This window comes from Strix uralensis, chromosome 4 (genome assembly GCF_047716275.1).
Source record: "Strix uralensis isolate ZFMK-TIS-50842 chromosome 4, bStrUra1, whole genome shotgun sequence".
NCBI lineage: Eukaryota > Metazoa > Chordata > Aves > Strigiformes > Strigidae > Strix > Strix uralensis.
The window spans coordinates 118,927,101-118,952,242 of NC_133975.1; the positions used below are offsets into that span (position 1 = coordinate 118,927,101).

Sequence of the window (25,142 nt, forward strand, 5' to 3'; positions counted from 1 at the left end):
GGTGATGCCAATGTCCCTGCAAAGCACAGATGGACAAACTTAATATACAGACACTATTAGCTTTGGGAGAGAATCACAGCTCCTGTTTTTTTGGATCACCCCTTGCCAAAAACAATGTAAGCGCAGGAACTTTTTAAGTGCTGAATTTCAGTGTGAGAAATAGTCTACCTGCCTAGTGTGAATGCATACGTTACACTTCAAGTAATATAGCAGTGTTTGGGGGGATCCTATTAACGTGCACATTTATAATTTGCAAATTTAAAAAAAAAAAAAAAGCATAGTCACACTTAGCAGAGCATTTCACTAACACCAAGCAAACTTAAACAAGCAAGCAATTGTAGAGGGGGAAAAAGCAACAGAGATTTTTAAAATTAGGATTCCCTTTGAGTTTTGGATTTCTCAGGAGAAAACCAATCCAGCTGCATGTGTACAAGCAGGCCCAAGTCTGATAACTGAATCTGTCAAATTAAATGAGCAGAGTAATCAACTGGAGATGGCAAAACAATCCACCAAATAAGGGGAACCCTCAGGATCTAAAGCTTCAGTCCTTAATTTACTGGACATCAGCACAACTGAGTAAATAATGTTCTCTGAATGGAAAAGAGGCTAGAAAATTAACTAGCTTTTAAATAATGAAAGAAAGCAGACAAATAAAGCAGCAACCAGGAATCTAGTTCAGACTATAATGTAAATTAAAAAAGGGAAATAATAAACCAACGTTTCATTTGCACAAGGAAGCATATTGTGAACCTGCACCCCATCCTGCTACTAAATAACACAATGAAAAGTTTCACCCAAAGACTTGGATCCAAGCAGAATTTGGCCAGTCGCAAGTGCTAATTAGACAGGATAACCCAACCCTACATCAGGAGAGGTAAAATACAAGTACGGTACAGAAAGAAGTCCTTATTCCTCTCAGTATGACACAAGACTGAGAGCAAAGCCAACTGCAAGAAACCAAGAACCATTCTGCATTCAGGACATTTTTTCTGAGGTATATTTTTTCTGGACCAGATTTCCCCATTAACTCCCAATTCACTCATTTATTTGTACAGAATAGCATCTTTCTCCATAAGATAACAGACACAAAAAGCGGTTTTATTTTCAGGTCTGCTTGAAATGGAAGCTGAAGTTGACTACCCAGGAAAGTGTGTTAAAAAAAAAAAATCTATCTATATATAAAACCAGAGATACTCACAAACCAAGGTAAAGCAAAAGAATTCCTTCAAACATCCATGGTCAGGATGAGTAAGTGATATTAAAATCATACTTATCACCCCAGTAAAATAACGGCTAGTGGGTTTTTGTTTTGTTTCTGATGAAAATGTCAGTATACTCATACAGCAGCTTATTGCTGTATATCACAGTCTAAACCAAATCTTTCTGTAACCTCTTGCATTACAAGCAAAATCTCTAAAATGTCACCAACTAAAAAACTGAACTAGCCTGTAATTAGTTTCAACAAAGTAGTCCTTTTAACCCTAATTTTCTAGATGTAGATGGCATTTCCGAAGTGAGCATTATGAACCTTCCTTAAGGACAAGTGGAATCAAATTGTAAAATTGTAAGCAGCGATCTAGTAGTTCTTCCTCTAAGCAAGCCTTTTTATTTCCCTGTAATAAATTCAAATCCAGTCTTCAGTCTCTTAATAGGTGATCAGAGAAAATATGCATGCACACCTAAACCGCTACAACAAACCTTATTTTTTAAATAACACTTCAATCACTAATATAATAAAGACTGTTGTAACACGTTAGCACTGGTATCATTATTCCTTATGATTCAATATTCTAATGACTGGCTGTAACAGAGGTTTATGTTCTGCCGAGGTTTATACCACTATTTAATGTAATTAAGCAAACTGGCAGCCAATGCCTCTATGGAAATATCATTTCTATCGCAGAGTATTCCCACTAGAAATTCAGAGGAATCATAACATACAAACTTTGATTCTGTTTATTTTTTCCCCTGTTCTGAAACTGATCTGGCATTTCTTGGACTTAGTAGAAGAAGGAATTAATTTGGCTTCTGTAGACATGTTATTATTGACAATACTAATAATCTATGACAAATGGGCCATCCCCGCTCCTCTCTTCCAGCAGGCATTGCAGCCTGCAACATCACTTTGCAAAACCCCAGAGCTGGACTCTCCTCGTGCTGGGAGCCCTGTGAGTGTACCAGCAATGGGGTTTTAAGTAAGCCATTAAAATGCTAATATTCAGCACGGGCCAGATCCCTGTTACCACTGAAAGCAGAACTAAAGCTCCTCTGGAGACAGGATAAGGCCCTTCCAATGTGATCAAAGAGTAAATACATGCAAAGCTCTGATGGGAAAAAGGATCTTTTTTCTAATTTTAAAACCAAACAGGGAGAGTCCACCAGGCTCGTAATCCATGTTACAGTCACATCTGGGATAACAGTAGTAAGGAGGATGGGTCCAGGCTAAAAAGTTGCCACCTGAGGTCAAAGAGGAGCGCTTAATACCCAGGATTGCATCAAAACAGAGTTAGTTACCTTTTGGGCTACACCTCCCTGCACTCGACACAGCTCTTCTGACAACAGCAGAAGTGCCATATATATATATATACACACATATGTATGTATATACATACACGCACATACAGCTGTGCACGGCTTTGTCACGTCTGCCCCCACCTCGCAAAGGGAGCTCAGCCCCTTCGGCAGCCCTCACTCAAGCAAGAGGTTTATGGGGGCGCCCAGGGGCGTAGGGTCAGGAGCAGAATTCAGACCCAAAACCAGAGTTCACCCACTGCCTGCAACAGCAGAGCTCATGAACTGACTTAGTTAAAATAAAGGCTTAGTTACCTCTTCCTCCCAGCTGTAAAGCTCTCTGTAGAGGGAAAAAAAACCCGTTAAAACAAATCCCACACCCATTTGTGGGGGGGAACGGGACAAGGAATGATAACAAGAAAGAGAAAATGTGTTTCCTATTATTGCTATCTCCAGTGCTTGCACCTCCACAAACAGCTTAAAGGAGGGCTTCTGGAACAGAAGTTTAACTTTCCTTAATCTCGGCTCTTAAACTGCCAGGATCTGATTACATTTTCTCCTTCTCCAGATTTTAATACTTTTCTTTTATATCCCAATATGGGGGGGAAGGAAGGGGGAGAATCTCAGTGTCACTGTAAGAAAGAAGTCACCGGGTTTTGCGATCCAGCAGCTTCCTTGGCAGAGGGAACTGCTGGTTGGCATAATCCACTCGTTTGACAAAACTACTATTTCTGGGCACAGGCTCAAAAACAGGTAGGAAGCAAATGCTGAGAAATAAGGAAGTAAAAACAGCCAACAGATTTTTCACTACCAAGAACGCCAAGAGTAAACATGATTTATTTAGCTGTGTTTAACATGTCTCTTCTGCACTAGACTGCAGAAATCTGCTTGCATTTAGAGCAGGAGGAGGAGGAGGCGGGGGGAGGGGATGAAAAGGGAATCCATTACGGCGCTCCGCTGGTACTTTCTGAATTGTTCAGTCACACAGTTTTATTGAGTACAAGTATTTTCTAGCCCAAAATATATTCATGTGTCAGAAGAAAGCAGCACTAATCTGCTGTTAATTAACAAGCTGCTGCTAACAAAAGATGAAGGACCCAATTCATACAAACAATATTTACGTGGGTGTCGCATGATTTTGTCACAGATCTTTTCTTTTTTCTCCCCCCACCCCCTTCCCCTGCCTCCTCCTCTTCCTCAGCACCCAGTTGTGGGGATGCAGCACAGAGGAGTCCTGGCTCTTCTTGGGACCAGCACCTACAGTGGAGATGAGGGCACCCAGCCTTGTCGCAACCCAGCCAAACTCAGACAGGATCTCACCCGAGGCACTCGGCGCCGGGGCTCCCATCTCCCCGCATGTGGAAGGGCCCTATCACATGCTTGCAAGGGAAATTTCCTTAGATCCTTATTCAATTACGAGGCAGAAGCCATCTTCTGGCACTGTGCCCACGGTGGCAATGTTGCCGAGGCTCTGGGAAGTGGCACGAAGCCTCCCATCCTCCATCCATTCTCACCAGCGGCGCGCGGGCTGCAAGAGGGGACAGGCGAGATCGCCACCCTCCCTGGTGCCCTGCCTCTGATTTTGCATTTGTTTAATGAAACCTTTTTGCCGAGGAGTGTGGGGAGGGGGGGAACATGCTAACAGCACAGAGACCCAGAGGGATTTGGGCTTGTTCAAAAATACCAATGAACGGCACAAAAGGGTAGGGCTGTGAGTAGTGAACCAGAGGGCAGGCTCTCCCAGCCATAGCCCCACTGCTGTCACCCGCTCCCTGCTGTCATTTTGGGCAGTAGCACTTGCAGCCTCATCCAGAGGGGTGCTGAGCACAGCAGGCCGCCCCGAGCCCCTGCCGGACGCAGCCGGGCGCTTTTGAAAATCAAGCCATTCACATCTTTTCTGCCTCATCTGAGAAATGAGAGTGCCTATCTGCATATCTCCTGTGGGCGGTTTAAAGCTGGTGCTGACAAAAAGATGGGAGGGTTAAAACCGACAGCAACGAACGCTAAGAATTCCTGGACTTGCTCCACTCCCGGGAACAAAGGTGGAATTGCAGGGTTGGAGAAAGGGCTGATGGTCTTCTGCACTGTACCCATCAAACCACGCAGACCTGCCCTAAAGAAGGGTTATGGGGAAGGGGGTTAAGGCTCTGCTCAGCACTGCCATCACACAACCAGGGCTGGGAGAAGTGTACGGACAGGAGGGTGGGAAACAGAGGTATTTAAGTATGATTTGAGAAGCGCCAGGGTTCTCCCATGATGGCATGCTGGGGTGCTATTTCTGCTAGCACAGTGCTCTGCACAGCCCAGTTAGTGTCTCGCCCCGAAGGCCACAGTTTCCTTGGTAAGAAACAAACTCTGCTGGAGCATGTGCACATCTGCCTTTCTAGGTTTTCTCCCTGTACTCTTAGCCAGTTCCCAAAACATGGGTATTTCACTGCAAAATTTACAGCCACCCACCCAGCACATTCCCCGGGCACCCTCACCAGCACCCAGTCCCACCACTGGGCTCTGCCCTCGCAGGAGCCTCTGAGAGGGACCAGCCCTGAATGCAAACTAGCACCAAGTCTTCCCCACATCTTCCCCTCTTTGTGGATGTCAAGAGTCACCTTCGCCATTTCTAGACCAGCATTTTAACAAAGTCCTGGCCTGGGCTTTTTGGAAGATCTATTTTTTAAATTTTTTTTTTGTTAGCAGTAATATTTGAAACAGACATTTACCATTTGAAAAGCAAAGCGAACACATTTAAACAAGTGTCTTAAAAGAGCTAATGAAAAAGAAACAGATCCATCTGTATTGTATTCTCCACTCACTATCACTAAAAAAATAAACCTTTCCAGACAGCAGGGAAGTCTCACAACAACGAAGACAATAGGAGTTCCCAAGCTTTCCCTGGAGGGATGAGGACAACCCCACCACCAGTGAACCACCCCCACCCCCCCCCAGGTAACTAATGCCGGCTGCAAGCTGCAGGTCACCCAGCACAAACCTTAGCCTGAGCAGCCCCAAGGCTCCAGCACTAACAGAGACCTCATCAACCCAGCTCGTCAGCCCTTCCAAAACAAGCAGATGTTTTTGCTAGGGGTCTCTGACAGACACCACTGCATCCATAACCTCCCCCTGCTTAAATATTTCTAATGAATGTTAATTGTCGGATAGGGATCATTGAGGATTGATGGTGTTTTTCCTCACCCTCAGAGCAGACGTGGTAAGGATGAGGCCAGTCGAAGACAATGCACTGTCAAAAGCACCTCAACCTGAAGGATGGCTGCTTCTGGTGGCCAGCAAAGATGTCCTCTGCTCCTGTGTACTAGTGCTGCTAACAGAAAACTACCTTGTGCATCCCCTTCAAGAAACAGCTTCAATTGGGTATCCTCGATCAGCCTCAAAATCAAAAGTAAAGTGCATCATCTTAAATGATGAACTTTGCACGATGAGGATAGCATCCTTCAGTGGAGCCTAAGGGGGCTGGAGTGGGGGCTCAGGAGTTTTTTTAGAGGATTTTGGGGGTTATTGTTTTAACTTCTTTCCACAAAAAGGCCCTGTACCATAAACATTAATCAAACACTATATTCTGCCTTTTAGTCTTGAACAATTATGAGTACAGTTTTGTGATCTTTAGCCATATTTACTGATACTCAAAGGCAGATTCTATCTTGTTAGATTGTTATAAATGGGACCCCAGGGAATCGGCACACAGGCGGAGGCAGATGTGAGAGAGCCTTCTCAGAGCTCGGATGTGCTTCAGTTTTCTACTGCTGAAATTACAAATGTTTTGGAGGAAAAAACCAACTTTAGATTCCTCTGCCAGATCATTACAAAGAGCTGTCCGTAGACTGAAAAAAAAAAGTTCCATTTTGCTGAACTTAAGATTTTTTAAGGTTAACTGTTAAATTTCAAAGTGTGGTTTACATGTGCTGGCCACTTGTATGCACAAAAGTTTCAGAGACAGACACAGAAAAGGTTTTGGGTTATAAACCATTAAAGAAAGAAACCCACAAATTCTATCTCATTCTCTCTTAGTTAAATATATTGTTTCTGCTTCAGACCTGTTTCATAATACCATAAAATAGAGGCATGTTTCCGACACTCAATTTGAGAAGCCGTCACATTAAAGGTAAACTTTTAATCTGCTATAGACAAACAGCACACATTTTTATTTCCTGAGTAACAGCTCTGGAGAAATGTTTAAACAAGAATTTAAGAGCTTTGTAGTAAAGCCACATATAGGGGTCTCAGACAGCTACTGGGTTTGAGCTTCTTTTCTTTGTTGTTGTCCTTTTTTAATTCTTTAAATAACCTACTCAGAAGTAGACTTCTAGGAGCAGAGTAACCAAGATGCACAGTGAAGTGAACCTCTAGGCTTGCTTTTATTTCTAGTTAATAAAAAATAAATGTTTAAACTGAAACTCAGGCCTGAATTTCTAGCTATTCATCCCCATCTTTTTATTTTCTTAGGACTCACAATCGAATACTTTTAAGAAGTTAATTGCGTCACAATTAGTAACACATTAGTCCTCCGAAATTTTTAATAGCAACCCAGGTTTTTCCCCAAGGCACTTAAAAATGGCAGGCTCGGCTATAGTCTCCTTTTTTAAAAACTCCCATGCACTTTCTTCTTTAAAAACCTCCCACATGCATTTCACTTGGTCTGAAAATACCAGCACAGATCTTAATCCTGCCAACGCTTACAGACACGCTTAACTTTCTGCACATCAGTAATGCCACTGACTGCGAGAGGACCGTTGGCGTACCTACAGCTCCACACAGGCTAAGGATGAAATCCTGCCTTCGCTAAAGCCAATGGCAAAACCCCCATTGACGTCAATAAGGTTATGGTTTGACATCCAGTTTGTTGCAGGATTGGGACCATCCTCATTTCAAGGTACTTTCCCAAACGCTTTTTTGCGATTTTTTTTTCTCCTTTCTTCTTCCTGCTGTTTCTCCCCCTCACCTCCCACACTCACTCTTGTGGGGCCTCATATTGAGACCACTTGAAAACTTCTGCCTTTCAAATCCCTCGGCGAGGGAAACCCCCTCGCTGAGACAGGAAACATCCTTTGCAGGTAAAGCTGAAAGAAACTATTTTGCCCCGCTGCGTGCGTTTGAGTAAACTAATTAAAACCTGGGAACTTGGGTTCCAAACGATGCCAAGAAGCAATCGTTAATATGAGCTGAAGTGGAATGGGAAGCTCCAGACGTTTAAAATTAGCTGTAGGGAAAAGAAAAAAAAAAAAAAAGAAGGGAAAAAAAAAAAGCAGAGGGAAAGGATTTTTTGTAATTTTAACATAAAGCTCACATGGTGCAGAGCTTGGACTGCATGGAGTTAAAATTAATTTACGGGCTTGCTCTACAGTGAAGGGGGAAAGCACTGCTGAAAAGCAGGGGAGGGGGAAGCAGCGGCAGCCGGCTCGGAAGCGCTGCAGCGCTGTGAAGAGCAGGCAGAAGTGAGCAAACCAGCTGAACCGCTTGCAGAATTAATCAGTAACAAAGAGGCTGGAGCTGTTGGCGGGCTTCAGCCCTTGAACCTGGACTCTGCTCTATAAATTTCAACTTGGAATGGCTCTCTACTTGTTGAAAGACAGGTTGGCTCTGGGCCAAGCCATAGGGGGAAAAAAAAGAAAAGGCCAAAAAAAAAAAAATTCCTTCTTGCTCAGGAAACTTCCCTCAGTTTCTAACTCTTTTTATGAGCTAGTAATAGGCCACTCTAGAAAACGGGAAACGAAAAGCCGGTATTGAAAGGAAAAAATGAGCTGGGAGTTGGTTTAATAAAGAAAATAAAACAAGTAGGTGCTAAATTCAAATCTGGATTTTGCTTGCATGCAAGTACATCAGCTATAATAAAAGACTTGAGAGCACTTCACCAATAATTCAGAGGAGACTTTTACAGTTACGTTAGCTGGCTACAGGTTTGACTCTGAAAATAATAAATGTCTTAAAAGAAGAAGAGGGCTGTTTAATCCCTGTCTGCAGTCTCGTCTTGTTCTCTCCTCCCCCCCCCACTTCACCTTGTTTAAATGACCATTACAAAAGCAGCGTGGTACAAAAACCATGTAGAACCATCATTTATTCAGCAGTATCTCTTTACTTTCTTATTTTTCCCCTCTTCAAACAGGGGTGTGCAGGAGAACCAATGCTCTCCTCATTGCCAAGGCAATTTCAGCCACAAATACCTTGCTGCCGAGGTGCTTTCTCAGCGTGAGCAGAAAAGGAGCGGGCTGAGGCAGAGTGAGGGGCTGCAGTGTGGAGGGGGGGACCTGTCAAAGTGGGAAGAAAGAAGGCAAACATCTATTCAGAGGCCAGACATGCTGAGCAAGGTCAGCTGCAGAGACACAGCCCCTTGCAGCAGCTATGCAATTACATCCAAAGTCTGCCCAGCACCGAGAGTCCCACAACCTGCATGCAAGGGCTGGACCGGAGATCTACGGCAGCTGGAAGAAGGTGTATAATGATTTTAATTGCTCCTCCGAGGTGCTGAAGGGTAGATGAAATGCTCTTTAGCTAGAGCAGAGGGCTGATGCTCTTATACCGTTTGCACGAATATGTGCAGATAAAGTACCGTAATGAGAGAGTGGAGAGAGAAGTACGGCAAGTGCCAGCCCTGATCAAAAGGTGAAATAAAATATTGGAAAAAAAATGCAGCCTAATCAGAGCATGGAGGAGAGGCATATACAGTCTCTTCACCAAAAGTGGCTGTTAAGGTAAATTAGATTAATCACTCCAACCTCCCTTCCTCCCCAAACTCCCCTGTTTTTAATGAAGGGGCTTACTCCCGTAAGGCTGAACACCGTCCAAGGCTGCTGGACATTTAAAGCTATATACTTAACACGCCTGCAACAGATATGCATCCTGTACTTCCACTTTCCAAGAAAACTGGGATCTGCAACTTGGTAGGTCTTTTCCATCTGCAGCTTTTATGACCCTGCTGAGGGACCAGCGAGCAGTGTCCCTCTTTTCTTGCTCAAGAAATACGCTACCAAATGACAGAAGAAAGAGTGAGTTTAAGAGCTGTTGGGCTTAACAGTGGTTTGTGATGATCGCACCCGAATCTTTCTGCAAAGGCATACATGCAAAGAGGAAAAAACAACCGCTAAGTAACCACTTCACATCTGCCATTAAGATTATTAAACTCCTTACAAGCGGTATCTACCCCACATTCCCCACTACACACAAACATACACACACCCCCAAGCTCTGCAACATGGCAACTAGGAGCCAAGACGGCTCTCCTCTCCCCGCTGCAGCAACCACATTTGTTCCTGTTAAGGGGTTAACGATTCGTTTCCACTACTTCTCTCGAGAAAACCTACAATGAAAACATTGGCTCACGAAAGCGTTCTCACTGCCAGAATGCCACAGCGCGAGTGAAAAGTCCGTTTTGTTTTCATTACATCTCTGGGATTTCCGGCTTAACTCCTGAGCTTAGACACCAAATCCCTAGATACCCCACCCACCCACTTTTTCTTCTTTTTTTTTTTATAACATTTCTACTGCACGGCCCACCAATTACCATTTGGAGGGTGGGAGGGAATGGGGAGAAGGAATCATGCTGAAAAGGATGCTCTCCTTGAAGCGAGCACACGCGTCTCCCAAGCCGAGAGCTACCCAGTTTCTCCGGGCTTCCAGGGTTGTCTGCCGAGAAACACAGTTTTATTTCTATACCTGGCCTCTCTCCTCTAGTTCTCACCCTCCAGGCTCCCATCTTCCCACTCGGCCATCGAAGCCAGCGCTGAAACTCAGCCCCAAATCTATGCCCTTTGAAGTTATGTGACATGACACAGAAATCCAAGCCTTTCTTGTACAAAAAAGTATGATTACTTCACAGGGTTTTTTTCTCCAGTTATGATAGAAAAATGTTCCAATCTCCAAAAAACCCTAGAAAAGTTCAACCTTTATGTCACAGCCGATTTGGTCACTGTGTGTATAGGCAGCACAGTTCAAACACGAGCTGAGAAAGAAAAACAATCTATGGAAAAGACATGAAGGGGAGCAGCCTCATGCTATAGCAGCACTTCTGTCCTGCTGAAGCAAAGGAAGCGTTTCTGTGCCTTAATGTATTTATTCACCGTCGGAGAGGAACAGCAACTTTTTCTATCTGTATCGGAGCTTTTCTGGTTTATAGTACTTTCACGCAACCAGCTTTCCTTCGGCTACATCTCATTGCAAAATTCCCCTGCAAGTGCACACAAAGTCCTTTCTTGCCATCAGTACTCCACTGAGCACAAGCCTATTGCTATTAGTCACATCCACAGAAATGCCAAAGCAGTCTACAGGACGGTTGGGCACTACTTTTACTTTGCTCCTAACAGTTGCTCACAAAGTTGTCAAGAAAAATGAGCAATGACTGGCTGACCAGTGCCTTTTCAACATTTACCATTAGTGTTGTCTAAAAAACCTGCCAATCTTTCCATGCTAATAATAAGCGATATACACACAGTTTCTGCTCTCCCACACAAGGCCCAAGTAATTTCACAAGAGGCCCCAAGTAGAGGCTAAAAACCACTTTGTTGGGTGACATTTTGACTGGGCTTTACCTTTGAGTAAGTCCAGATTCCTTCCACTGAGTTAAAAGAGGTTAACGGCAGTACCAAGCTGGTGCAAACAAGCAAGTTTTGCTCTTAAAGAGTGACTCCCAATACACGTCCACCCCAGAGCAAGAAGACTGGCCACGTGTACTGAATGACCTTCTTAAATCCCCTCTCATCAGCCTGCAAAATGGCACTTCTGTCGAAAAGGTTTTACCTAGCATTGTCACACATAAACTGAAGATGACTATGACAAAGAGAGATTAGACAGAGAGAAAATACCAGCAGCGAGCTCCTGTTTCGCAGTTCAGCACCCCATGCATTCGGGGACAGGTCCCCACTTGCGCCACCCGATCAACCTGGCATGACACCGCCAGTTTCAAGGGAGTTACCCCACATGAAACCGGGCTGGAGCAGGGCAAGCCGGACCCCTCACCACTCCTCCACCACCAGCACCTGCTGTCCCAGCCTTGTGCGAGTCCAGCTAACCACACACAGGGCACAGAAAATAACTCTGAAAAACAGGATGGTGAGAGGAACAAAACAAAAACCTAAAACCGGCAGGGAGAATCAAGGGCATAATGTTCTTCGGCTGTTTTTTTAGTCTGCTTTTTAAAACTTGGTGCAATTAATTTCACACTTGACTCTCAGGGATGCTGGGAAAGCCTCGGTGCCTGGTGGGGCCAGACCCCAGGCAGGACATGGCTGGGGGCAAGCTAAGATGGTGGCAGGGATTTGGTGGCTTGTAGCCCCTGGCCCGGGCTGAGCAAAGGGCGGTGGAACCTGGCCACACGGGTGTGGTGGAGTTCAAGCAAGGGGAAGAAAGGGTTTCGTAATCGGCAGGTTTCTCACCTTTAACTCTTGCCGGGATTAGCACGGCGCTTACCCGTGCCTTGGCGGGAGATGCTGTGCAGCGCCAAGCAGCCACAGCCCTGCCATCCCTCACTGCCAACTAGGGGGGCACACCAAGGATAGGAGGCTGTCAGGCGGTCACAGGATGCCCTCCGCACCAGCCCCCTAAAGGGGAGATCACATCACCTAGGGAGCCTCCACCTGGCCTCACCAGAGGCCTTAAAACTTTAAGCCATCAACGTTTTCTGGCAGCCCCTCGTCATGCTTGAAGCCACAACAAGCCAGGGAAGGGCACCGTGGGCCCCTCCCGTGGGCTGGGGGTGCCCTGTCCCCGGAGGAGAGCCAGGCTCCCCCAACCTGACCCCCCGCCCTGCCCCGAGCACAAACAGGGCTCTGAGTGAGATCACCCGGCTTGTTTTTCTCTCCATGACCCAAGTCAGGACCTCAGCCAAGGTCCCTGGGGGCAGGAGGCTTGCTTGTTAACCCTGCTCTCAGCGGAGCTGCAGCCGACACCTCCCCTGTGTGTGTCCTCCATGCTGCTCAGCTGCACCAATTAGCAAAACACGTTGCTAAATACCTGGTGAACCTGCAGAGGAGGAGGAGGCCAGGTAACTCCTCTGCACTCAGTAAAAGCCTGGCAGATGCGAGGGAAGAAACAAGCCTGGAAAAGCCTCACGAAAAGAATCTCAGCTGCAACATGAGTTTCTCAGGCTCTGTTACCACACACTTCTGGAAGCCTCTTCTTCCCCACGTAGCATTTTTCCTGGCCCGGTTTTGACAAGTCACTCCTGCAACACCCACCACCCTGGGGAGGTGCTGCTGGCAGGACCTGGTGCCATGGTGGCCTCAGAAAGGGGATGGCCCCCATGCCCCATGCTGGGTCGGTGCTGCTCAGGACATCTCTTCTCAACCTGCCCGACATTGCTGCCACAGGCCTCGGGTTGTTTGAGTCTGCGTTTTCCTCTCCTCACGTGTGAAGGCATCACGATGGCTGTCTGAGTCCTACAGTTAATATGGGTGCACGGGTCCATAATGGTACATTGTAAGTGAATGTCTCAGGGTAGACAGCAATAATAATTAGCTGTCATGATTTGAAAAAAGGATAATCCATGCCATTGAGTTAACAATCACTCACACAACACACATGGATTTAACTAATCTTAATTTGGGAGAAAAATAACAATTCTAAATATATCAAATAGCCTATTTCATGGCAACCTGCGGCGGTGTTTATCTCTGGCTTCCAGCACATGCGAGTTATTTAGTTTCTCTCACTGGCAGTTTTACCATTCAAAAGCCTGAAATGAACATTCATGGAGCAGGGGTTGCAGTTAAATCCTGCCTCAGACAGGGAGCCTTTTTTCACGATGCACATCTACTTCAAGTATAACGTATGGAGCCCAGCACTGGCAACCAGGATGGGACGAACGAGGAATTCCAATCAATCCCCTCCCCTTTCCTAGCATCATCTTTGCAGAAATTAACTACACTGTCTTATTGAACCTCTGCTGCTGGTGTGGTTCTCTGTCCACAACGGTACGCTGCCTGGAGCATGCAGAGCAGTCAGTGAAGCTGGAGAAGGTCTGGTCCAAGTGGTGCCTACTCCACCGAGGCTCCCTCCTCTGCCGGCGTTCTCTGAAATCATCCAGCATTAAAAACAAGCTGAATGATACTTTTTCTTTAATCTGGATCACTTCAGAGAGCCGTGCTGAAGTGGCCTGCAAGCCCAGCAGGGCCGTGAGGTGGACAGGAGGTACTGTCAGACAAAGGACAGCAGGAGCCACCTCCCCACGGCCTTCTTCAGCCGGGACAGGTCACCCAGTTGTGCCCAAGACCTGACAAATATGAAAGATAAAAAGAGGTATAAAATACAGCGGTAGTCTAATTTTTTCCAAAATACCTGCCAGCGGTGAAGTGAAAGAAGCAGTGACTGATAACTCCTAGCCATCTCATTGGCCTGGCTGTGTTTTGCTGTGCGACAATCTGGTACATCTGTTTGATACTATCACACCCTCTGTACGAGAGGCAGAACTGATTTTCAAACAGGTCAGCCAATTTGAAAAAAAAAAACCCACAACTTTACAGGACAAACTGCTCCTAAGCAAGTCACGTCTTCCCAGTGCCCCAGCTAACATGCTACCACACACCTTACAGACAGTGGTAACAAAGTGAAAGCACCTCGAAAAGTGTGGATTTGTGAGTTACCAGGCAGGATGATAGACTCCATTATCAGAAGGTCTTTAAAAGCTGATTGCGGAGATGAAGTTGCCTTTGTCTCTACTGATATCTAGAAATGTTAGTTGGAGATCTGCATTGTGTGCATGCAAATTCTTGCAGACTCCTGAGCTCTACCTGCCTCCCTTGAAGCAGCACAAGGTCTGTTACGTGGTCAAGAGGCATTCAGTGACCAGAGCAAGCGGAGTTACCAAGAAAGAAAGAAAGAAAGGCAAAAAGAGGGAAGAAAAGACCTCAGGACTCCAGAGCACCCTGTGCCAGGGTGAAGGCTCGGTCAGAGTGGTGCTGCATCCCAACATCCTCACGCCCAAAGGGAAGAGAGGTGCAACGGCAGAGCCAAGCTCGGCACCTGACATACCCTTGCTACACTCAGCCATGGGAAACTGTAAGGTTTGGCGGCTTAGTCACACCGCAGAAGGCCACACAAATTATTTCGACCAAATAAAAAGGTCTACAAAAATAACACAAGATCAAGGAGAGGAGCTGAAACCTATTTGAGGGCAGCAGCGGTGGCAGCGTATTTCAGGGAGCCGGAGTGGCGAGTGGGTGATTTCTGGTTTCCCTCTTCAAATATAAAGACTCAATTATCTTTGAACAGCTTGCTTTACACATGAATTGACACATTTATTTTACAATAAATAACTGAAAGTTATCTATGTTTCCTTTACTGTTAATCTACACAAAGAAATAATAAACAGAGCTTGTCTACAAAAATGCAACTACTGCAGTCCTCAGAATTCAATTAAGCTAAAATAATTAATGCTTCCACCATATTAAATTACTTTATACATTTGAGCTACTGAAGTTTTTTTATTCTTTAATCTTTTTCGCCTTTTTATTTAATAAAAAAAAAAAAGTTAGTTTCAAAGAGGGGGGGCTGGCTAGGAGGGGGAAAAAGAGCATGATTTGCTGTTAAAATGTAATGGTCTCCTTTAGCTGACACAGCATGTACAGTGTTTTGTGCCTTTGATTAAAATAACATTTTAAATGCTTTGAACAAACATATCTCCCCATACTTCTAAGGGATTATTTTACATATTTCTTGGTGGAATAAAGAAATTCATTCTTCCTGTCGCAGTACAGAAAGGCTAAGAATATCTTTCGTCACATATAAAGTAAAAATACTGTAGGCTGTTGCATTATTACCAAAAAAATAAAAAAATAAAGGGAGGGGGTGGCGGGGTGGGAGAAAGCTGCCTTAGAGATTAAGTTTCCCTTTTATGAAATCGTATTTAGTCTCTTTTTTTAACAAATCTAACAACAATGCTCTACAGCCGCTCACTGGGAAATACCTTTAATGTTAAATGCAGATTCTGATTTTCTTGGCTAATGCAGAAAGCCTTTCTATTGAAATATAAATAAGGGGTTTGGTATATCCCACTAAAGCCTTTCCAGTGAATGACTTCTGTGGGTTTTTCATGGCTACCCTCCATGGCTGTAATGTGAGGCTTTTATCCTACTATTGAAAAGTATCCGCTGCTATTAAAAAAAATATGGAAGGACACTGCACCTTTTTATCTCGGAGCTGGGCTCCTAATTGAGAAAGTATTATTACTGCACTATTTAGTGGATGTCCCTATCTCCATGCACTGCTGAGAAAATGCCAATCAAATGATAAACCCTTTTATTTTTCTCAATTCAAAATCTTTCCTACATATTTTCATTTGATATTCAGTTTAGTCTGAAAGAGATTAGGTGCTCCAGATTGGCTTTTAAATTTTTTTTTTATGCCTTTTCCACATGTGAACATCCCCTTCACCCCCTCCCCCAGCAGATTTTCTGCATGGCAAATGCATTCGTCATACTGATGCTGACCCCCAGAAGCTGGGATGGGACGGCACCCTCTGTGCCGGGTATAGCCACTGAGGTATTCCACTACAGACTGAACTTGGGCACAGATTAGTAAGAGATGAGATCTGGACTGCAGCTACAGCACAGGTCTCCTGGACCAACTTTACTAAACACTGGGTACCCTCCGCAAGGGTCTGAGCACCATCAGCTTGCACAGAGATCAACAGCTACTGAGAGTGCTCGGCGCCATTCAGGAGGCTTTCAGCAGGCTGGAGGAGAAGGTCCTGAATACTTCTCTTCTGCTCCCACCAAACGGGAAAGAAATCTAGCTCTCAGAGCTGCTACACCATGAGGTAGTCATCTCTGCCAAGAAATGCATTCACAACTGCAAAAGGATGGGGAAAGCTGAAAAAGGATGGGGAAACCTGAAAAAGGATGAGGAAAGAACAGGCTCAGGTCTTACAGCAGGGTTGCTTACAACGCTACAGCACAGGCTGCCACTGCTAATGCCCCCAAAGCTGCCAGCTGCCCCACGCCAAGACAGTGACTGCACCCGAAAAAGATTCCTAGAAGACAAGGTAGTCAATGAGTGGCATATGCCCTCTCCTAAGAGGCAGATCATCTGGAGATCTGAAGACTCCAGCAGTTCAAAGCCTCATTTACTGGATGGCCAAGTCCATCAGAGGTGCTGGGACCGAACTCTGAGACTTCCAATGCTAAAAACAGGAATCTCTTAAGCTTCAATTGTAAAGATATGAGCCTCTCACAAGGGATCCCCCTCAGGGGAACACCTCTACTACAGACAGGATCCTGGACTGTCAGATCTAATCCCATAGGACAATTTCTAGAGAAATCAGGATAGTGGCAGCAAAGACAAATTGCCACTGGTCTTCTGTACGGGATGCAGTCAGTTTGAACAAAAAAGGCACGTTTGAGGGGGGATCCTGCTGTGTAACATAAAACCCCCACTCACTAGCAGGGAGCAGAGCCTTCCTTTCACCACTGCAGGGGAACACACCTCTGCAGAGGGGAGAAACGCTCTGCACAACGGAAGCGGCCCCACACCAGGCGCTCTGCAGGAACCACTGCACAGCGGCTCGCCCAGGTGGATGCCATCACCCGCCTGCCCACCACTGAGCCGGGGAGGTCGGCTGAGTAAATGTTAACTGCACCACATACGAGAGCTTTAGAAGAAATGCCTGCAATTTTGCTCACACGGGCCAGCCTCTGCTCTCGTCTCCTCATTTGAAAGCCCCATTTGGGGCATGTATGTGAATGGAGGTGTCACCCACCCAACTGCAGCCATCTGTAGACACCCAGGACAGGCGGCACAGGCAGCAATGCAGACCAGGAAGCTGACATCTACGCCAGCGGAATGAACAAACAGGGACTTAATGCACCCCTAATTTAGCCCTCACAGACAAATCCTCTTCCCACTGCAGTCAGTGGGAAGAGGATTTTTCCACTCTCTTCAGTGGGGTCGGGATTTGGTCCTTCCCAGTGGGTCTGCATGTTACAAAGGGTGTCTGAACTGGACTGAACTGAGCACCTCACCGAAGTCTCCTATCCCTCCACCACTGCTAGCTGCTTAAGGATACTCCTGAAATGGTTTCTGACGCCCACTTTCTGCTTTTTCCTACACGTACTGGCTGCCCCTTGGCTCTCCCGAGGGACTTCTCTCCAGGAGCTGGCCCTGCACAGATAGCTACGCTGAATTAAACATGGGGTGGACAGCCCTGATGAGCCCTGCATAGCCGTGAGGATCCTCCAGCGCAATGGCTCCTATAAAGACCTGTTACTGAAGCCTCTGTTTCATGGCACTTTCTAGAGGGCTCTTGTTAAAAGATTACCTAGGCAGTTGATTGAGTGTAAAACATGCTGTACCTGCAATGTTCTCCTGCTTGGGGCAAATTCCTTTTGTAGGCGTGAGAAGACGGTCTTCTTCATCGGGTGTGACTTGGATCCCGATTTCCACTGGCTCTGACACTTTCCTGAGCTCGGCGCGTGAGGAGGGGGGAGGGCTGCTCTTATCCATGCTCTTTTCATAGCAGGCACCACCAGTGCCATTGCACTGTTTTCTCTTGTGCTCTATAAAAACCAAGATGTCTCCCAGCGGGAAGTTCATCTGACACTGTCCACAGGTTAACAAGTCGGGGTCTGTCCCGCCTGCGGCGATGCTGATGCCGCCCGGCTCTGCTATTGCCAGGCTCTCATCCTCGTCGGCGAGTGCCGGTTCCACATGGTCAGCCTCTGCTTTACATGGACAAGGAGAAAGAGGGAGGAAAGGGACGAGGGGAGAAGAGAAAGAGATTGCTTTGAATGTTCACAGACTCTGAAGGATGCATCACGAGAGGCCCAGCCTCCCCCCACCCTCCCAAAGAAGCCAAGCCTGATTAGATCTTTCTTTTATTTTTCAGCTTTTCCGCTCTCCCAGAATGATTTCAATATATTTTGCAACCAAGCCTGCCTGAAACAAAATGGAAAGGCTGACCTGGCATAGCTTTCCTGACAGCTCCTTCCCACTGCTGCCAGCACTGCAAGGATATCAGCAAAGAGCCATTTTGCAAACGTTCAAGCCTCGAGTCACTTTCTGAAATAGTTCATCTCTTTTTATCCCATCTTCTCATTCCCACCACATCTCCCAGCCATCTGGCCAAGGCCTCATCCAGCAAAGCTTACGCACCCGAACCTCTCCTCCTATTTTAGAGAGAGGAGGAAAGCTTGCATGCTCCAAACAAGCAGGATCAGGCTCCCTGTGGCATACTAAATGAGTATCACCTTGTCCCATTACAAAGATACCGGCAAGGTTAAATGACCACCCATTATCACGAATTACAGCAAAATGTTTGCAAGAGTAAGGTAAGCAGGATACGGTCTCATGAGAAGTTAAGGCGTTTCAAAAGTGTGTACAGTGGGAAAGAGAATGAGGCACCTATTTAACATACTGGAATATTGGCTGAGCCTGAAATCTTCCACTCTGTTTTCCCAATGTCAAATAACCCTGCAGTTGCTATATAAGATAATAAAAGTTTTTTGTTTAAATCTTGCCCATGGACATGATGGATTTCAAACCATTACCCCCAAAGACTGGGAAGGCATTTCTGAGTGACCGCCATCAGTTTCTAAGAAATAAGTAACTTCTCATTTCACAATTAATAAAACACAGTGCGTTTTTAATGGGTATTTAGAAGATAATTCTTACATTATAAAATAATTACGGATCACAATCCATTTCTGGGGCAAAACATGTTTTTTGGTTTGTTTTCTCTTGTTCTGCCGTGTAACTGCCAAATCATACAAACCTTGGTCTTTACTCAGGCAAAATTTCCACTGACTTTTGCCTAAGGCTGTTTTGCCTCTGCAAGGACTATAGGATTTGGGCTGAACAAAACAGAAGAACTAACAGTATGTAAATCAGTGAGTGAGACCTCTAATCGAATCAGGATTAAAGGAATAGGAGGAAAAATGTTCTCTATTAGCCTGAGCGGTTTACTTATGGATTTCCTGGGGAAAGCGAGTCGCACAAATATCTCAAAGAAGTAAGACTGAGATAAACAGATGTTATAATCCAGATCTGGATTCTCCTCCTGGCCAAAAACAAAAGGAGTTTTGTCCCACTCTTCGGCAAACTGCAAAAAAAAAAACCCACATAGGAAAGGGACAAGAAGTAGAAGGTGAAATTATTATTACCTGGCAACAAAAATGGTTGAGCCTTGAAAAAGGCAGTTTAGAAAAAAGAATCGCCCCCGTTTTCGCCTTCCAGAATAAATAATTGATCGGCGTATCTACCAGCTGTATTACAAGTTGCATCAGAGCTCACTAACAGTGAAGCAGAGAGCAGCAGCAGCACCAGCGAGAGCAGAAAAGGACAGGAGCCCCAGAGGAGTACCCGAGCCCGGACCATCCTACTGGAGCAGACGATGGGCACGGGAAGGCTTTGGTTTCCTAACTCACACCAAGATTACCAAATACACAGCACAATACTCGTTCTGAAAACCACAGATTACTTTTTTCCCCTTAATCTAAGTTTAAAAGGAGTTTGAAGACATTACTACATAATTAATTCACCAATGTATATCATGAAAAAACACCTTCTTGCCTTAGTGAAAATGTAACCATAACCCTGTGCTGAACAGGGACTGCTGGGAAGGGAGGGGATGCCTGCAAACAGCGTGTCACGATGCAAAAGGTAATTATTTAGTGCTGCAGTTCCCTTTAATGATCTAACATTGAGCAATATTGTTTATATTGAAGAGAGCTTGCACCTTTAATTACCAATTACATATACATCATTTTAGAGCCAAAAGAAAAGGACTGTGAAAAGAGTTCTTTAGAAATGTGTGTGCTATTTCTAGGAAGAATTCCTATTAAGGGGGAGCAGCGTGTCAAAATATTAAAAAAAACAACCATAGAGAGAGGCACACACAGGCATGCAGATACACACGCAGGAGATGGGACAAAGAGCTGGAAAAGACAACACGAAAACAGGAACAGAACCAAGGGTCATAACAAAAAAAGGTGGCAAAGGGGGAAAATGCAACTGGTTTCACCTAACATTCCTCTAAAGCCTTCAGGTTAAAGTCTGTCTCTTAAATTACAAAGGTTGAATTTATTTATATGTATGTAACAAATAAAAAGAAAATCACAGATCTCAACTTTATTATCTTTTTGATGTGAGGATTTTTTTTTTTTTGCCTGCGATTTAAATTGGGCTCTCCAGAAAACATACCAAAACTGCTGCATTTGTTAAGGGTCCTGACCAGGCGTCTGTGGAAACACGAAGGAGGTTTGAACAGCTAAACTGTTGCAAATTCTTTCTTTTCAGTTCTACACTTCATTTGAATATTAGTTAAATCCACATATGCCTATTCACTTACACTCGCTCACTCTCTCTTTCCAAAGACTCTGCAATGGCACTTTTTAAAAATAACATCTGGTATTCCTTCATATTTTGGCAGTCGTCACATTACCGAAAATCAGCTTTTCGTTTTCTTGGTACGCCGAGCCCTCGTGATCAGTAGTAATTGGGTTTCAAACTATCAAAAGATTTTTCACTCGACTCTATTTCTGATTTGAGCTTAATAAATCATCAAACATGATACCAGCCATACACCAAACAATGCAGAAGCTGTATTACATCCCCTTATTCGGGACATGGAAAACAGACATAAAAGACTGAAAAACAAAATACTGAATAGATCTTCAAACGCATTTTATCCATGTCAATTTGCCTTTTTTTTTTTTTTTACTCAGAATAAAAAAAAGAAAAGGCTTCCTATTGACAACTCAATTAAGCCATTAAAAACCTACATTCAAGTAACATTACAGGAGAGATTTAAAACCCACAAAGGAAAAGGGAAAAAAGCCTGCAAGTCCAGCCCATAACGCATCGGGTCATGCCTGGTTAACACAACAGCCAAGATCTTAGGCTGTTTAAGGAGTCCTTTAATACCAATGGGGCAATTTAGGCCAGTCTCAATCTTAAATTCTGACTCCACTTGTGTCTGTGGGTTTCAAATGAGTCGCTTCACATTATTTGAATTTAACTCTGTGGTTTTATTGCTGTTTGTTGGTAGCTGGGTTTAGGGGGAGGAGGGTGTTTCCTCACCAGTATTTATTTAAAATTAATTTCTATTTTTTTGAGAAGGAGGAATCAAGCCACACAAAAAAGGAGAATGGAAAACACTTCATCTCCTTTACGTGGGAAAAGGAAAAAAAATGCAAATGAGCTATTTCCAGCCAGGACTCATGCCCTGGTTCTTCCAGGTGTGTTAAGGTGTGCCCTGCATTTTCCCTGCACCCAGAGATTCCTCCGAAGAGGACTGCCTCGACATTGCATGATTAGGGAGCACAGCGAGTCGGGGACGGGCAATGTATTGGGATGTGAGTGACACTTTTTATCCGATGACTTCATGAAATTAAGGCAACCGGACAATATAAATCATGTGCTTTACTTTGAAAAGCATTACACTTGCTGGCTGGACTCTAAGTAGCATCTCCAAGCTCTCTGGCTGCGTCCCACACCAAAATACAGTGGACAAACTCCTTAATTCCATAAAGGAATTCCACTGTCACAAAACCACCAGCACTTCTACTTCAGCGTGGTGACATCATTAGAGCATATGTGCCCCATGCAAACAATACCCTCATGCCCACTATTAAAGCGAATGCACATGCTAACTACTTTCTGCTTGTCAGATGTCTCAAAATCATACCCATTAATAGTGGATAAGACTTACTAAAAATAATTTCCAAGGCCTCAAAGGACAGAACCGTGGATGCTTGTTCACAGGGTTTGGGTGAGGCTGAGTCCAGGCAGCAGTAATTTATTTTCTTGCCTTTTTATTGCACAGCAGAATCAAGGTGAGAAGGGATCTAAAAGTTGTTAACCTATTCTTTTCCCTATTTTTCCCGTCCCACAGTATCAAAAGGAGGCAGAGAAGGGGGGGAAGAGGAAATGGTTTGGTGTCAGGCCAAAGTGCTGTATGTGAAACCTCCCCTCCACAGTCGGTTTCTGCACAAATTGATAATGGGGTGGTTAAGGCGAGCGCTGGCAGTGCCTTCCCTGCAGAGGTGCTGCTGGGTGCCCCACCTGCCCCAGCACCCCACCACAGCCACCGCCCACCCTTGTGCCCACCTGGGGGGCAAAGCACGGGCTACCCCTGGGGCCACCCGTCCCTGGGACGAGCTGGGGCTGCCCAGGGGCTGCCACGGGGGCACGGCTCCTGGCGCCCAGGCACGGGAAGCCGCCCACAAGCGTGCCGCAGCGCACCGAGCGTGCCGCTCTCCACGCACAGTCGCTGCTGTCGTGAAGGCACATCCAGAAAGTGTTCAGCCTAGTTGGGGAGTGAGCACAAAGAAGTGACTCGCTCATCAGGGTGTTGGCCCAAAGCAGGCCTGAAAATGATGTCCCTTCAATCAACACCCACATGTCACATTTACTGTAACATCAACATGCTTAACGGAAATAGCTCGTATCACACGCTCTCTGGCTGGGTTATCACCGAGATCGGTGTCAGGATCCTCGCCGCACAAAGACTAACGCTGCTCGAAGCGGGCGATGCGGCTCCTTGCCGTCGAAGTTTATCAATAACCCGTTTCCAGAGCCCCCCGCAGCTCCCCGCAGCTGCAAGGTGCAGAGCTGAGCCTATCCTACACACCGCAGCAGCGTCACACGCAGCGGTACCAGGCGCCGCTTATCTGCCACCAATTTTGAATTTTTCTGAGGGCTGAAAAACAATTGTCTGTAGTTTGGGGGTTGGTTCTTTTTTTCCCTAGATAAAAGTCTGAGGCTGAGCTGGCCCCGAAGCGGCAGCCTGGCGGGGGGGGCCGCAGCCACGCCGTGCCCCGCCGCCGCTCGGCCTCACTTTCCGAGCGACCCTCCGGCACGTGCGCACGGCACAAAGGCGGCGGGAGCCGCGCGAGCCTCTGCAGCGCGCCAGCCCGCGCCGCCGGGGGCCGGGGCCGGGGCCGGGGCCGGGCCGGGCCGAGGCGCTCTGGCCACCACACCCGCCCGCGGCGGCGGGATGGCGCCCACCGCCCCGGCTCAGCCCGCCGGGCCGCCCCGCGGGGCACCGGCGGCGAGGGGACCGGGACCGAGGGGGTCCGGAGCCAACGGGGGAGGGGGCGGGGGGGGCTGCGAGCCGTTTGGCTGCCCCGCCTCAGGCGTCCCCGCGCACAGCCGCCCGCTGGAGGAGCCGCCGGCCCCGGGGCACGGCGCGGCGGGGCCCCGCGGCAGAAGTAGCGCGAACGGGTGGGAAAGCGGCGGGAGCCTCCCGCGCACCTGAGGCGGAGCGAGGCGGGCAGCGCCGGGGGGGCCGGGGACAGGCGCGGGGAGACGCCACAGCGACCGCGCCGGACCCAAACGGAACAAAAGCCAAGAGCATCCCAGGATCCGCGCGAATCTCCAACGTTTGTCAGATGTTATTTCATCAGAAACTATGTGCAGCGTTAGCGAAGGGAGTGGCGTGTCTCCTCTTAAGTCAACTATGCGTTCATAAAAAAATATTTACTGCTTTTGAGAGCGGAAAATGCATAGGCTCTTCTATAGACTGCAGAAGCTGTAAATCTCCGCAGATAAAATGGGATGCGATGATGTGATATAAAAGCATTCTTTGTTCCCCAGTGAATACGTTTGTTTTATTTAAAACTAAACGACAACCAAGGAGAGAAAGGAGCGCTTGGTGCCACAAAAGGAGAAGGAGCTGTATTTGGGTACAGGCTTTCAACTGGCGCAGAAAGGGATGTTGGAAGCACAGATTCTTACCCAAGGATTTAAAAGGCATGATCAAAATTAAGTAATTAGTTTTGAACATGTATTAAACACACAACAGCTCTGTTCTTTTCTTAAATACCAGGCTCAAAAGAGACTGTGTTTCTCAATTGTGTATGGCACACTGTTGCTCATATACAATTTTCTTAAGCTTTTTTTACTTTCATTGGAGCATATTCATTATAACATTCAGCAAATTTATGGCTTCTTCCAGTGGCTTAGTAAAAGGGGTCATAAAAAAGTTAAGTAAACCAGTGTGTTTTTTTCCTCTCCCTTAACTTTGGATTCCTTTTTTATACTGTGCTGTCTAGTGCTTAGTCTTTGGAAAGTACCTTGGGCATATCCAGCACACACACAAATTATCAGCTGCTCCAGGAAAAAAAAAAAAAAAAAAAAAGCGGAATTTCTTGCACTGAGGCAACTACACAAAAGACTTGCATATGTCAAAAATACAGAACTAAGTCCCTGTGAATGCTGCACCATTAATCAAATCCCCGATCTGGTGTCACTTTTGCCAGTAAAATGATGATATTCTTCTAACCCCCTTCTACTGGCGCGTGCCTGCAACGCATGAAGTGTGTCCCTCTGCTTTAATTTGTTTTCGAATAGCCTGCTTTAGGCATTTTTTATATATCCTTTGAAAAAAAAAAAAAAAAAAGAAAAAAAAAAAAGAAGCTGCTACTTAAAGCTCCAGCAAGGGTCTACAGTACCGAGCAAGCAACAGCTTTTCAGGAGGGAGGGCAGACAGCAAGCAAATTTAACTGATGTTCAGGAGCTGAACACACAACTGCTTCTGAGGCTGTAACCGTGGGTGCCGAGGAATGGTGTGCAGCCTGCCCAGATACATTTTAAGAAAGTAAATAAACACGAAAGAGGAAGGTGCTGTAGTAAGAGCGGCTGAATGAATCATGCATTTATCAATGCACGCAGTTATTGATGTCTTTTCCCTCCCTCATTAA

General features: G+C 45.9%; 1 protein-coding gene across 4 annotated transcripts in view; it reads right to left on the minus strand.

The window, feature by feature from the left end:
• The window catches only part of BCL11B (BCL11 transcription factor B), a 92,699-nt gene that overhangs the window by 60,053 nt on the left and 7,504 nt on the right, over positions 1–25,142 (minus strand). For 2 of the 4 annotated variants that reach the window (XM_074868753.1, XM_074868751.1), the window contains exon 2: positions 17,796–18,161. In XM_074868753.1, coding sequence (XP_074724854.1) covers positions 17,796–18,161 — 366 coding nt within the window. Of the gene's footprint in view, positions 1–17,795; positions 18,165–25,142 lie in introns of all 4 variants that reach the window. The other 2 variants (XM_074868752.1, XM_074868750.1) reach the window with 1 other exon arrangement.